Below are 13,688 nucleotides of genomic sequence, written 5' to 3' on the forward strand. Positions count from 1 at the left end.
TAACATGTTAAAGTGTCTCTGTGTTGTTAAATTCGGCAAGGCAGACCGAGGAAAGTGTTAGTGACCTATTAGACCTTTGAGGACACTTCCATTGCCTAGCATTTTGGAGATGGAGATTTTTAAAGAGCCCCAGAAGATGCAAGAAATATATGTAATGATCCTACCCACCACCTCCACATCCTAAGACAAAATGGACCATATGGGCCAGTGGGGCCTACAGATGTTTTTGTTTGGTACACACACACAAATTTTTTTTTTTTTTTTTTTTTGCTAGTTGTTTTGAGGCTTGGTTTTGTTTCTTACTATGAATTAGTTACCTCATCTAAAAATCAGGGAATTTACAGAAAAATCCAGATTTCCAGCTTCTTTTAAAAAATCGTATCTGGGGGCGCCTGGGTGGCTCAGATGGTTAAGCATCTGCCTTCGGCTCAGGTCATGATCCCAGGGTCCTGGGATCGAGTCCCGCATCGGGCTCCCTGCTCCTTGGGAGCCTGCTTCTCCCTCTGCCTCTCTCTCTCTCTCTCTGTCTCTCATGAATAAATAAATAAAAAGTTTTAAAAAAAAAAATCGTATCTGGGGCGCCTCAGTGGCTCAGTTGGTTGGGCGACTGCCTTCAGCTCAGGTCATGATCCTGGAGTCCCTGGATCGAGTCCTGCATCGGGCTCCCTGCTCGGTGGGGAGTCTGCTTCTCCCTCTGGCCCTCCCCACTCTCATGTGCTCTCTCTCTCTCTCTCATTCTCTCTGTCTCAAATAAATAAATAAAATCTTTTAAAAAAAATCGTATCTGGCAACGCTAGTTTCTTAATACTTTGTGGCAATAATTTCCTGGAGCTAAGTAGAAACGGCCCCTTTATGGGGCAGAGCACTTGGTCACCACGTCATACCTTCTTCCCAGACATTCAGCTTTGTTCTTGCATTATTGTGGTTTTGGTTTTTGTTTTTTTCATACATCCAGAATGCTTGTACATTTTGAATTTGGGAACCCCGTCCCGGCCATCTAAAGAGGTAAGTACCATGTCAATGGACAGGATCAAAGCCCACAGTCCCACTAAAAGAAGAGATTGTCGGGTCGCCTGGGTGGCTCAGTCGCTCAGTGTCTGCCTTCAGCTCAGGTCATGATCTCAGGGTCCCTGGCCATCGGGCTCCCTGCTCCGTGGGAAGACTGCTTCTCCCTCTCCCACTCCCCCTGCTTGTGTTCCCTCTCTTGCTGTGTCTCTCTCTGTCAAATAAATAAATAAAATCTTTAAAAAAAAAAAGTTTTCCCCTTAAAAAACCATTAAATCAGCCTCCCTTTGTATTAGGTTCCTAGTGCTACCCATGACAAATTACCAAATTTGGAGGCTTAAAACAAAAGAAATTAATTCTCTCCCAGTTCTGGAAGCTGGAAGTCTGAAATCAAGGTATTGGCACAGCCACGCCCCTCCCTAGGCTCTCGGAAAGAATCCTTCCTTGCCTCCTTCAGCTTCTGGTGGTTCCAGGCCTCCTTTGCTTACGGCTACAAGATTCCAATCTCTGCCTCCATCAGCATGTGACCTGCCCCTCCTTCTCCCCTTTGGCCTCTAAAAGAATACTCATCATTGGATTTAGAAACCATCTGAATAATCCAGGATTATCGTATCTTGAGACCCTTCACTTAATGACATCTGTAACTCTTTTCCAAATAAGGTCACCTTCACAGGTTCTGGAGGTTGGGACATGGTCCTCCTATTGGAGGACATCATTCAACCCACTATACTCTTTAAAATGTGAACTTAAACATATAGCTTCACGACACAATTCATTGAAGAATGGAAAATACAAAGAGCTGCTTAAAATACCCCACTTTGAGCAAACGATACCAAAGCAAAACAAAAACCTAAAACAATGATGTAAAATTTACTTATCAAACAGTGAAATGAGAGAGTAAGATTCTTTATAAAAAAGATCACAATAGAGCTTTCCATAGAAAACTTTCAGTATATTCATATGTGATTATTTAAAATTGTCCAAAATTCTAACCCTGGGGCACCTGGGTGGCTCAGATGGTTAAGCATCTGCCTTCGGCTCAGGTCATGATCCCGGGGTCCTGGGATGGGGGCCCCCCGCGTCTGGCTTCTTGCTCAGCAGGAAGCCTGCTTCTCCCTCTCCCACTCCCCCTGCTTGTGTTCCCTCTCTCGCTGTCTCTCTCTCTGTCAAATAAATAAATAAAATCTTAAAAAAATTTTTTTTAATTAAAATAAAATTGTCCAAAATTCAAAAGTATACAGAACTTTTTGAGTTCACCTCTACCAACCTTTCACATCTTTAAAAGCTCTGGTAAGGGTTTTAAAGCCTTCAATTTGTCTTATCAATTCATTTAAAGTGAAATTTGGCCATTTGCTTTGTGGTACCACGAACTAAGAGGCAAAGATATGGCCAAGTAGCTTGGCCACTTTTCTCTCAGAAAAGCATGTGCTAAGTTCTTAAAACTCATTTCCTTAGTAGATAAGTTAAAGTGATACTCCTTTATTAGGGAAACACAAAATTAATGTATTTTTAAACCAAAATTCTGACACTGAATTTGAAAAGAACAAGGAGATCCTTCCCAGAGCTTAAAAGCCCAGATCTAGTCCTCTTTTCAGAAGAGCAAGCAATTGATTTTAAAATACCAGGAGCTGAGGGGCACCCAGGGGAATGCAGTCAATTGAGAGTCTGACTCTTGGTTTCAGCTCAGGTCATGATCTCAGGGTTGTGAGATCGAGTCCCACATTGGCTCCATGCTCAGCCCGGAGTCTGCTTGAGTTTCTCTCTTCCTTTTACTCTGCCCCTTCCACTCATGCACACACTCCCTCTCAAATAAATAAATAAATCTTTAAAAATAAATAATATAATAACAGTTGATCTTTAGACAGTGGTGTGCCAGAGGTTAAGTGAAATGCCTTTTAAGGTGAGAATATGAGAAATGAAAACATGTATCCACACAAAAGCATATACCTGAACGTTCTCAGCAGCACTATTAATAGTAGCCAACAAGTGGAGACACCACATGTCTACTGACTGATGAATGGGCAGATAAAACACAGCATATCTATACAATGGAATATTATTTGGCAATAAAAGGAAATGAAGTACTAACACATGCCGCAACATGTAAGAACTTTGAAAACATTATGCTAAGTGAAAGAAGCCAGTCGAAAAGACCATACACTGTAGGACTCCATTTAAGTGAAATGTGCATATCTAACACAGCAGCTAGATGGGCGATGGTCAAGAGTTGGCGCAGGATTCAGTTGGGGGAATGGTGAGTGATTGCTAATGGTACAGGGTTTTTGGGGGGCGAGGGGGTGCCAAAACTGTCCTAATATCGATTGTGATGATTACACAACTCTGTGTATATACTAAAAACCACTGAATTGTATACTTTGTTTGAATTTTATTGTATATAAATTATCTCTAAAAAGCTCTTATTTTTTTTTAAAAAACGAGGTTCCAATGATCCACTGTGTCAAACACTGCTAAGAGACCACGTGAGTCAAGAATGACTATTGTCATTATTGTGCTAAAATATATATAATACAAAATTTAATATTTTAACTTTTTTAAAGATTTATTTATTTATTAGAGAGAAGAGAGGGGAGGGGTAGAGAGAGGGAGAGAGTCTCAAGCAGACTCCGTGCTAAGCGTGGAGCCCGACATGGGGTTCAATCTCATGACCCTGAGACCATGACCTGAGCTGAAACCAAGAGGCAGTCTCTTAACCAACTGCGCCACCCAGGCACCCCATTTTAACCATTTTTAAGTGTACAATTCAGTGGCATTAAATACACTCACAATGTTGTGCAACCGTTACCACCATCCATCTCCAGAACTTTCTCCTGTTGCCAAACTGAAACTCTGTAACCATTAAACACTATCTGTTTCCCCCTCCCGCAGCCCTGGGGACCCCATAGGGACCTCATATAAGTGGAACAATACTATATTTGTCCATCTGCATCTGGCTTATTTCCCTTGTGTCATGTCTTCAAGGGTCATCCATGTTCTAGCATGTGTTAGAATTTCCTTCCTTTTTTAAGTCTGAATAATATTCCATTGTCTGGATATACCAAATTTTGTTTATTCATACATCCCTCAACGGACACCTGGGTTTTTTCCACCTTTTGGACATTGTGAGTAATGGTGCTATGAACACCAGGTGAACACATATCCCTTCAAGTCACTGCTTGCACTTCTTTTGGGTATACACCCAGAAGTGGCATTGCTGGATGGGACCATTGGGTTTTAGCAGCACGGAAGCCACTGGTGACCTTGGCAAGGGCAGCCTGACTGTAGTAGGTTCAAGGGAGAATAGAAGACAGGAGGGATAGCAAGTAAAGGAAATTCTTTTTAAGATATTTTTCAACAAAGGGGGTAATAACAGGAGAGCCCTATGAGGGCAAGAGAGGATTTGATGAGACTTGGAAGAGCAGGTTTGCAAGCTAACAGGAATGAGGTAGGAGAGGGCAGGGGGAACCAAGAGCAGGAGGGAAGGCATGGGGCCAGTGCGCATGCGAGGTCTGGCCTTCAGCAGGAGCAGAACTCATCTCTGTCAACAGGAAGGAGAGCATGGGGATGGTGATGCTGGCAAGCTGGAAGACTCTGGTGGAGGAAAAGATAAGGAAGTTATTCTATCCTTGGTGAATTAAGGAGCTGAAGGGAGAGGGGGAGCCAAGTGGGGGTTCCGAGGAGGGAAAAACAGATTTCCAGGCAGCACTGAGGGCTCACTTGAGGTTTGTGGTCAAATTTTAAAAAGCCCAGTCAACAGGGCTGTGGTTTGGTTCGGCCATGGTCATTTCCAGTGCAAGAACTGAGTCACCAAGAGGCGTCCTTGACCAAAGCTGAGTTCTGGAGTAGTTATTATTTAGAACTAGATAAAATGTAAACTAAGTAAGAAGGGAAGTAAGGACACAAAGAGGGTGAAGACCATTGAGAACTAATTGGAAATTCTAGTAGTGTCGAAGAACTAGTGGGAGGGGAAGTCTACGGTAAATTAATGTTCAGATAGAGTCACACACACACGCACAGAGTCACCTCCATGGGTGGGGTACAATTCCTCACCCTTGGATTTTGGGTTTAGCCATATGACTTGCTTTGGCCAGTGAAATATTAGTGGGCATGACATGAACAAAGGCTTGAAAAACACTTGTGCAATTGGGATTTCACTCTTGCAGTCTCCATTTCCCGAGAAAGGAAAAAGAGTAGGTTTCCTTTTCTTGCATTCTTGCACTTCTGCCATCACTATGGACTAGCCATCACCATGCGTCCCAGGAGGATGAGAGACGTGTGACACAGAGCCACATCAACAAGCTGCCACAACTGAGCCCGGCCTAGATCAGCCAATCCCTAGCTGACTTGGATACATGAGTGATACATGATTATTGTTTGAAGTCACTCAGTTTTGAGGTGGTTTGTTACAAAGCAAAAGCTGAACAAGATGGGGTCCTAGGGGGGCTGAGCTGGAAAGAAGTGGTGGTCAAGGTCAAATATTTTGAATAATCATCACACAACCCTAGGGAGATAGAACAATTATTGGTCCCACTTAGAGATGAGGGAACTAATAGAGAGTGAAGCAACGTGCTCAAATATCCACAGGTGGAAAACGGCAGAGCATGGATTTGAATCTTGGTCTCTGTGGTTCTAAAGCCTCTGTAATATACCACCTCTTATTACTAATTTTATTCTTATAAATTTGGCTCAGAAACTCTTAAGATATATCTTAATGTCACTTAAAAGGAATGTAATTCAGTACTACTTCCCAGGAAGTAAAACCTAACTGAGGAAGTTAACCTTATCAATATTTACCTTTGAAAATTATAAAAAGAGGTCTCCAGAGCAAAAGTGGAGACACTTCCAGGTGTCAGATCCTTACATACCGGAAACTTGTTAGATACATGTGATTTTTAACTGCTGACTTATTTCTAGACGACAGAATAGACCAAAGCAGAAAATTATCTCAAAAATTCCATCTTTGTGCTTACAACCAATTTTTAAATAAACTCCTTCCCCGTCGTCAAATTATGTTAATTTTTATGAGTTTATCTTATATATTTAATACTGTAAAAAGCCAGAATTGTAGTGAAGTCACTATATTGAAAGTATTCACCACTAGGCACAAATGGACAATTTTACTTTCTATGTTGACAAATATAATAGTTTCCAAGCAAACACAAGTATAGGAAGGATTTAGGCAGGAGAATTTGGCAGGGGGGGTTAAAAAAAGTTTTAGCTAAAAGATTGCAAGTTTGTATCTACTAGGGGTCCAATGGTTTCCTGAAGCCCAAGATCTCAGGGAATTCCTGTGAGTACAAACTGGTTTTGAAGAGCTGGGGTGAAGAGAATAAGCATTTTCAAAGAAAACAGGTTTCATTTAGTACTCAAGAACTCACCTCTAGAGCATTCCATTCGATTTTAAGCATGATAGGCAAAGATGAGTTAAAGAAAAAAAGAAAGAAAAGAACAGGAGGTTCTTAAATAAAAATTCATAATCAGATAAGGAAGTGAGTTAATGGACAAGAGATCTAAGTAATTTTCAAAGTTGGGAAATTTGCTATTTTCCCAATAGAATTAAAAGTTCTGGTCCACAGTGTCTCAGAAAGCTGTGTCTAAAGGCTACTGGTTTAAACAAATAATATAGTATCCTTGTGATATTGGTATTTTCAGTTTTAAGGGTAAACATCTGATAATACAGGATATTTAGATTAAGAGTCCAAGTTATAATGGAGCCAAAAGAAATCAAATACCATTCTTCTTATGTACAGATTATTTTATTGTAAAAATGTAGCAATTACAAATCAGTCTGTTGCAAAATCAATGCTATATTAGCATAGATGTAATTCCAAATTTAAAAACATCCGATCAGTTCCAGGCAGGAATAAGCATTAAGCTATGATGTCAATGAATTATTTTCAGTGCATTAAATGTGTTTTTCCTATATGGAACTGAGAAAAATTAAAATTTCTGAGTAGATGATCTTTTCTTCTTATATAATTATAGCCAATTTTTATAAATTAAGGCCATGAGATGATATGTAAACATACTGATTTCACCGAGATTTTTTTCTTATCAAATAAAATCATATTTCTGCCAGAAACTTTCATTCTAGTCATTTTAAGTGCATAATCCAACCATCAAAAGCAAATACATTTTCTTTTACATCATTGTTAAGCCCTACCAGTTTTTCCCCCTAGGGAAATAGCACTAAAAGCCACTGTTACATTACTTGCTATAGAAACCTGGATTATCATTTTAAAGACATAAGCTTGCATTTGTGCACCTAGCACAGGAGAATCTTCTGTCCGGCGAAGAGTGGGTAAATGTGTGAACACCACGCTTTGCTTCACAGGCAGAGAGCAACTCGGGGCGGGCCCAGGGCTCCGACTCTCACAGGTTGGCTTTCTCCTTTGCAGCCAGGTGAGAACCATGCTGCATAAAGGTGTGAATCGCGTTCTGTTTTAAAAGAACAAGACCAGCAGGCTAATTAACTCACTCAGCAGCAGCAACTTGGTATTCACCTTAGCTTTAATTTGTGCTCAAATGAAGATAATAACCATTGGGAATTGCATTTACTTACACTACCTTATGGGGTCCAAAGCTAAAGTGAAGAGGATGTGCTTTGCAGGTGAGTTCTTTACCTATCAAGTGAGTGTCTGAACAGCTTGAAAAATCTAATAGTTGTCCCTGAGAAGAATCATCACAAAAGGAAACCAAACTATCCAATCCAGTCTGATCCAGGACACCCTTCCTTTACCACAGCCAGGCTGCTCTGGGCTCACCTTAGGTTTCTCAGCGTTGTATTTGTCCAAAAGAGCCTGAATGCGGGCCCCATAGTCAGGATGGACATCACTGAAGTTCTTGACCTGAAACCAAATGAAAAGAATGTAAATATGACCCCACCCCCCTCCTAGGCCAGCCCCCAGCGTGTGCAGCACAGTGTTTACTCTGTAGGGGAGGAAGGAAGGCAGAACAACACAGTGTTTAACAACACAGAGCAAGATTTGGGGGATCCAGGGAAAACCTTGGCACATACTGGCTGAGCAACCTTGGATAAGTCATTCCTCTGAGCTTCAGTGTCCACTCCCAATAAAATGAACAACATAATTAAACCTACCTCAGAGAATGAGGAGAGCGGCACTTAGTGCATGTAAGGAGCCGACCTCAGGGTGACTCAACAAGTCTCAGCGATTTGTATAACGAGATGGGCCCAGACACCGCCTGAGTTTCAAGCCAGGTATACACAAACAGTGGCCCGTGCTGGGCAACTCCACAGACTTGGAGCAGGAACTCCTGACCATGGGCTGATCCCGAGTGGAAAGCATGAAGGGGGCATCGTGAACCCCGAGGAAGCCCTACAGCTTCAGCACGTGCGAGCGAAGAAGGCCAAGGGTCCAAGCCCAGTTGTGCTACTTACACACTGTCCCACTCGTTCTTATCAGTGAGATAAAACCTGCCCCACCTACCTCACAGAGCAACCGCCCAGCTCTCTGCTACAGACAGCAATGTGTAAATAGTGCCCCGGCAATTTAAAGGGTTATTTTTATATACACATTTGTGAAAGACAGTTAAAGACATAGAATTTTGCCTACAGAGAAGCGCCCAGCCTGCTGGTACTTGTCTTCAGGCCTTTGAACACATCCCAGAGAGCCCCTTTGAACAGAGAAGCAGCAACCAAGACACAAGGCAACTGTGGGGTTGTCTCCGTTTCCAAGAAGCTGACCCCCGTGGCAGGCCCGAAAACTGCAAGTGAGAAGGCTCCACACAGCAGTGAGCTCCCATCGGAAATTCCCTGGCACCTCAGCCCAGCAGTTCAGCCTGAGTTTTGGAAGCAGCTCAGTTCTCCCCAGAGAGCATCCAAGTTTCTAGTTGCTTCTGAGGGAGGGTCAGGTGTCATGACACCGAGTGGTTAGACAGGATTCACAACACAAAAATGCAATCCATATTTCTTTTCTTCTAAAGTCAAAGCAAAATTGTGGCAGGACCCACATTTTTATATTGGGCATGACTCTGGCACAGAATTTGGCCACAGTCAATGAAGAGCATAGAGCAGAATTCACCCTGAATTCAACTCAATTATTATACACTGGACAAGGAGCTAAAGGATCAATGGATACGCCACATTCACTAGAGATAAAACATGCAGAGAAAAGAATCGGAGGTGGGCTGGGGATTTGTACTAATTATTTTAAGTTCGATTAATAGAATAGAAACGACACTTCCTTTTAAGGGGTCTCTCACACAGCTGCACTCTCTTCTCCGGCCAGTAGATGTCACCCGTCAGCTTACAAAGTATCACTCACCGCTTTCTTCTGGATGAAAAGCTGTGCGTCCTTCAGATGGCCAGCAATGTTCTCACATAGGCGTTTCCTCTCCTCTTCACTCAGCACCTTCGTATAGAACGTCCGTACCTGCTCAGGGAAAATGCATGGTGCAGAGAGTCAAATAAGCAGTCTGTCATGAACAAAACTCACCCAATGTTCCACTTTTGAAATGAAAAAGCAAGACTTCTCATTGGTGTAAGAAAAAGTGTTTAGAATTTAAGGATAATTTAAAATTCTAGTGAAAACTGTCGTTTGTGTGGAGTTCCTCACTTTTTTTGTGGAACAGGAAGAATTCAGTTGATAATAGCTCACAACTGCTTCTTAGTAATGTCCTTTGTAGTCATATTTATATGTCTCTTATAAACAAAACACACAGTATAGCCTACAATTAAGAATCCCACCACACCTTGCTACTGACAAGTCCAGAATGGGCAAGCTGTCATCAAATGGAAACTTCGCATACTCCAACCTTTGTTCAATTCATCCAGAACCACAGAGGAAAAAACCCTACTTCATTAATATATACCCTTAGTTTTTCAGAAGCCAAGTGAAATCCTGGAGAAGACACGTTAGTAGTCATACTTTATTTATATGATTGAGCTTACCTCTAAAATGAATATCAATAGATTAAAATGAAAAATAGGAGCTTAGAAGTAAGGTATATGAGTCCTAAGGGTTTTGCTCACTTCTAAAATCAACCATTTCTAAGTACAGCTATGATTTTATTCTAACATTTCATTCATTCATTCATTCAACCAGAACTTATTTATAAAGTCCCTATATCAGGCACCATTCTATGTCCTGTTCTACTAATATTTATAAAGTCCAAAAATATCCAATTATCCAAAGTATCAAATTCATAAAATGTCAAAATGTTCATAGCTTTTAAGTGTGTCATCAAATATCAAACCATAAAAACATTTTTTAAAAATTTGAACAAAATTTACATTTGATACTAAAGTTCAAAAAATCAAATTTTTGACAAGAACACAATCCAATCACAGTACTGCATTATGGGGATTTTCTCAGCTCTATCCCCCAATTCACTAATTCTCTCTTCAGCTGTATCTAACACATTGCTTAACCAACCACTGAGTCACTGTGTCTGTTGAATTTTTATTTGAAAGATCATACTTTTTGTTTCTAAAAACATCTATTTGGTTCTTTCTTAAATCTATTTGTTTTTGTTTTCCCATATCTTATTTTTATCTGATAGATCATATTCCTTTCTCTATCTCCTTTAATACAGTATACACGCTTATTTCAAAGCTCTTTTAGATTATTCTATCACGTACATGATTCTTCCATCTATTGCATGTGTAATTTCTCAGGGCACTGGATTTCCTTACATGTATTGTAATTCTTCCCTGGGACTCATCTCCAACAGGAGTTATCTTCTGCAGAAACACCTGCAGAAACACCTGGGTCCAAATTGTGAAGGTGTCTTGTGATTTTTTTCACCATCTCTGCAAAGGCCTAGAAGGGTTCACTGACTCATTGTTTCTCAGGTCAGAACTTCTAGGTGGTTCTAAGTGGAACAAGAATGCAGAGACCTCACCGGAGAGGAAAGGGACGCCCAATTTCTCAGGAAGTCTAGAGCCCATAGGCTGGCAAGCTGCAGCCTCTGTCTGGTGGGTAGTTTTTCCCATGGAGTACCAGCTCCTGGCTCTCATCATTATGTCATATGTCAAGAGCCCAGTTCTAGCTCTCTGCAACACATGGAGCCTGCAGCCTAAACTCCAAGCCCCTTGGAGTCATAAAATCTTAATAAGATGTAAATAGGGTCTGGTTACCCACCATGTTCATGCACTATTGTGATTCCATTTCTAGAACCCAGAGATTTGTTTGTTAGCTCAATTACTTTTTTTTTAATTTTTTAATCTAGCATGTCCATGTATGACAAGTAGAAGTGAGGCCTCCTACGTCCCATCAATCTACCATCAAACTAAAAGGAAACTGGTCCCGCAATTCCACTGGTGTGCTGGAGCCCAGTTGCTCATGAGACCAGATTGTCATCTTTTTAAGAATTTTGTGAGTTGTTAAACACGGCCGTTATTAAAACTTCAAGTACCTAAACTTACAATTAAATTATATTACAAACAAAAATAATAAACCTTCAAAATGTATGATTTCCCAATTAATACATATTACTTATGTTCCTGAGATTATTTGTGTCTACTGTATCACTACGGTAGAACTACTACATAATAGTGTGATATGGAACCTCATGTCCCAAAGCCACAGATTCAGTGACACCATGGTGCTAGCTGGAAATCAGCTGTAGGGAATATTTTCATCAGGAAAATTGACAAACACTATAGGGCGCCGGGATGGCTCAGTTGGTTAAGCCGCTGCCTTTGGTTCAGGTCATGATCTCAAGGGTCCTGGGATTAATTCCCTGTCAGGCTCCCCGCTAAGCAAAGAGCCTGCTTCTCTCTCTGCCCCTCCCCCTGCTTATGCTCTCTCTCAGATAAATTAAATCTCTAAAAAAAAAAAAAAAGAGAGAGGGGCGCCCTGGGTGGCTCAGTCATTAAGTGTCTGCTTTCAGCTCAGGTCATGATCCCAGAGTCCTGGGATCGAGCCCCGCATCGGGCTCCCTGCTCCGCGGGAAGCCTGCTTCTCCCTCTCCCACTCCCCCTGCTTGTGTTCCTCCTCTCACTGTCTCTCTCTCTCTGTCAAATAAAGAAATAAAATCTTTAAAAGTAAATAAATAAAATTTTTTAAAAAGAGAGAAAGAAAATTGACAAACACTATAAACCAGGGCTTTTCCCCTCTGCACATGACTGTTAATATTTATCAACATAGCACTCAATAAAACCCATATGAAATACTTGCTCTCCTAGAGATCTGGTTAATCTAGCTCCAAGAGGTTAACAAAAAAAGCACATGTACAAACACAAAGGTAAACAGCACCCCTATCTCAGCATGTGGACAAGACAGGTGCAACGTAAATAGTATGGAACCCTTACCCATCTGAGCCTGGCATCAGCAGTCACGCTGCTCAGGCAAAAGGCAAGCAGGGCTTGGAAGTCAAACTGAAGAAGTCTCCAAGGTGCTCTGATCTGCATATCCTTACACCTGGCTAGCAGCCACCAATGTACATACAACTCAGCTGCTCACTATAGGGGGACACAGACCCCACACACGGGATGGCTGTTCAATTTTATTAGCCAGATAAAGATTCCAAATGGATTTATCAGCTCCAACACTCTAACCATAGACCTTTGATAGCAGGACCAAACTCTTTTTAAAGGAAATGTGATATTTTTACTACTATATACAAATTGAATGATTTTTTTTCTTTAGTAAGCTTTTTAAGTGTAACGGCCCTACAGTAAAGGGTACTAACCCTAAGTGTGAGGTTCAATGATTTTTCAGTGAACACACTACACAACCACCACCCAGATGAAGAAGGAACATCATTCACACCTCAGAAATCTCCCCACCAGAGTCCCTCCTCCCAGTCATTATCCCCTTTTCTCCAACTGTCTCCCCAAAGGCAATTCTTTTGATTTCTAATATTTTAAATGTGTTCTGCCAAATGTGCTTATCCAAGCTCTTGTTGAACATCTGGGTAACAGGAACAGTCTTGTACGTGTCTTCTGGTGCTCATATGTACACATTTCTATTAGGTTCCTACACAACAGTGTACTTTACTAGGGTCAAAAGACACACACGTGTAGCTTGAATGGATCCTGAGACACAGTTCTCCAAAACAGCTGAACTAATTTACAGTCACAGGAGAGTTAGAGTTGTTTCTCGTTCTCTCAACACTTGACTTGGCTGGTCGTTCTAATTCTAGACACTCCGGTGCATATGTAGTGCTATCTCTTTGTGGTTTTACTTTGCACATCCTGCTGACTACGGAGATAAACCACTTTTCTGTATGTTTTTCAGTCATTTGGATATCCTCTTTTGTGAAGTACCTGTTCAAGTCTTTGCCCATCTTCTATTCCTTTGGCTTTCTCTCACTGCCCTGGCGGAGTTCTTTACATATTCTGGACATGAGTTGTTAGTTAGATGAACTGCATATATACTCTCTTACTCTGTAAGCCACGTATTATCTAAATTAATTTTTGCAAGGTAGTATTAGCTAGTTTAACACCTGAATAGGCCTCGTACAGGCAAAATTCTTTGAGAGGCAGGAATTGTATTATAATATACTTGGTATCATCCACATCACCAAGAATAATGCAGTTAACTACAAAAGGCTTTTAGAAGATGTTTAATTTCATCTAGATATGGTTTACATCCTACTATAATTTCTTTTTTATATATACATATCTATGTATGCGTCCCTTTCAAATAAAGATATCTTCACAGTGAATTAATTCATGTATTTAAACATCTTTTACTTAGAACCCACATTTATAAATTGAG

At 40.9% G+C, this 13,688-nt stretch overlaps 1 protein-coding gene across 1 annotated transcript in view; it reads right to left on the reverse strand.

Annotated features, from left to right (window-relative positions):
* Positions 1-6,736: 6,736 nt before the first annotated feature.
* Positions 6,737-13,688, reverse strand: part of CAT (catalase) — a 37,285-nt gene continuing 30,333 nt past the window's right edge. Inside the window, exons 11-13 of the mRNA XM_025878438.2 lie at positions 9,288-9,395; positions 7,767-7,850; positions 6,737-7,440 (exon numbers count right to left, since the gene is read on the reverse strand). Of these exons, the coding sequence (XP_025734223.1) occupies positions 7,375-7,440; positions 7,767-7,850; positions 9,288-9,395 (258 nt within the window). The 3' untranslated portion in view covers positions 6,737-7,374. The remainder of the gene's footprint in view (positions 7,441-7,766; positions 7,851-9,287; positions 9,396-13,688) is intronic.

This window comes from Callorhinus ursinus, unplaced genomic scaffold, assembly GCF_003265705.2.
Source record: "Callorhinus ursinus isolate GAN/ISIS: 27379988/994484 unplaced genomic scaffold, GSC_fseal_2.0 scaffold21, whole genome shotgun sequence".
Classification (NCBI taxonomy): Eukaryota; Metazoa; Chordata; class Mammalia; order Carnivora; family Otariidae; genus Callorhinus; species Callorhinus ursinus.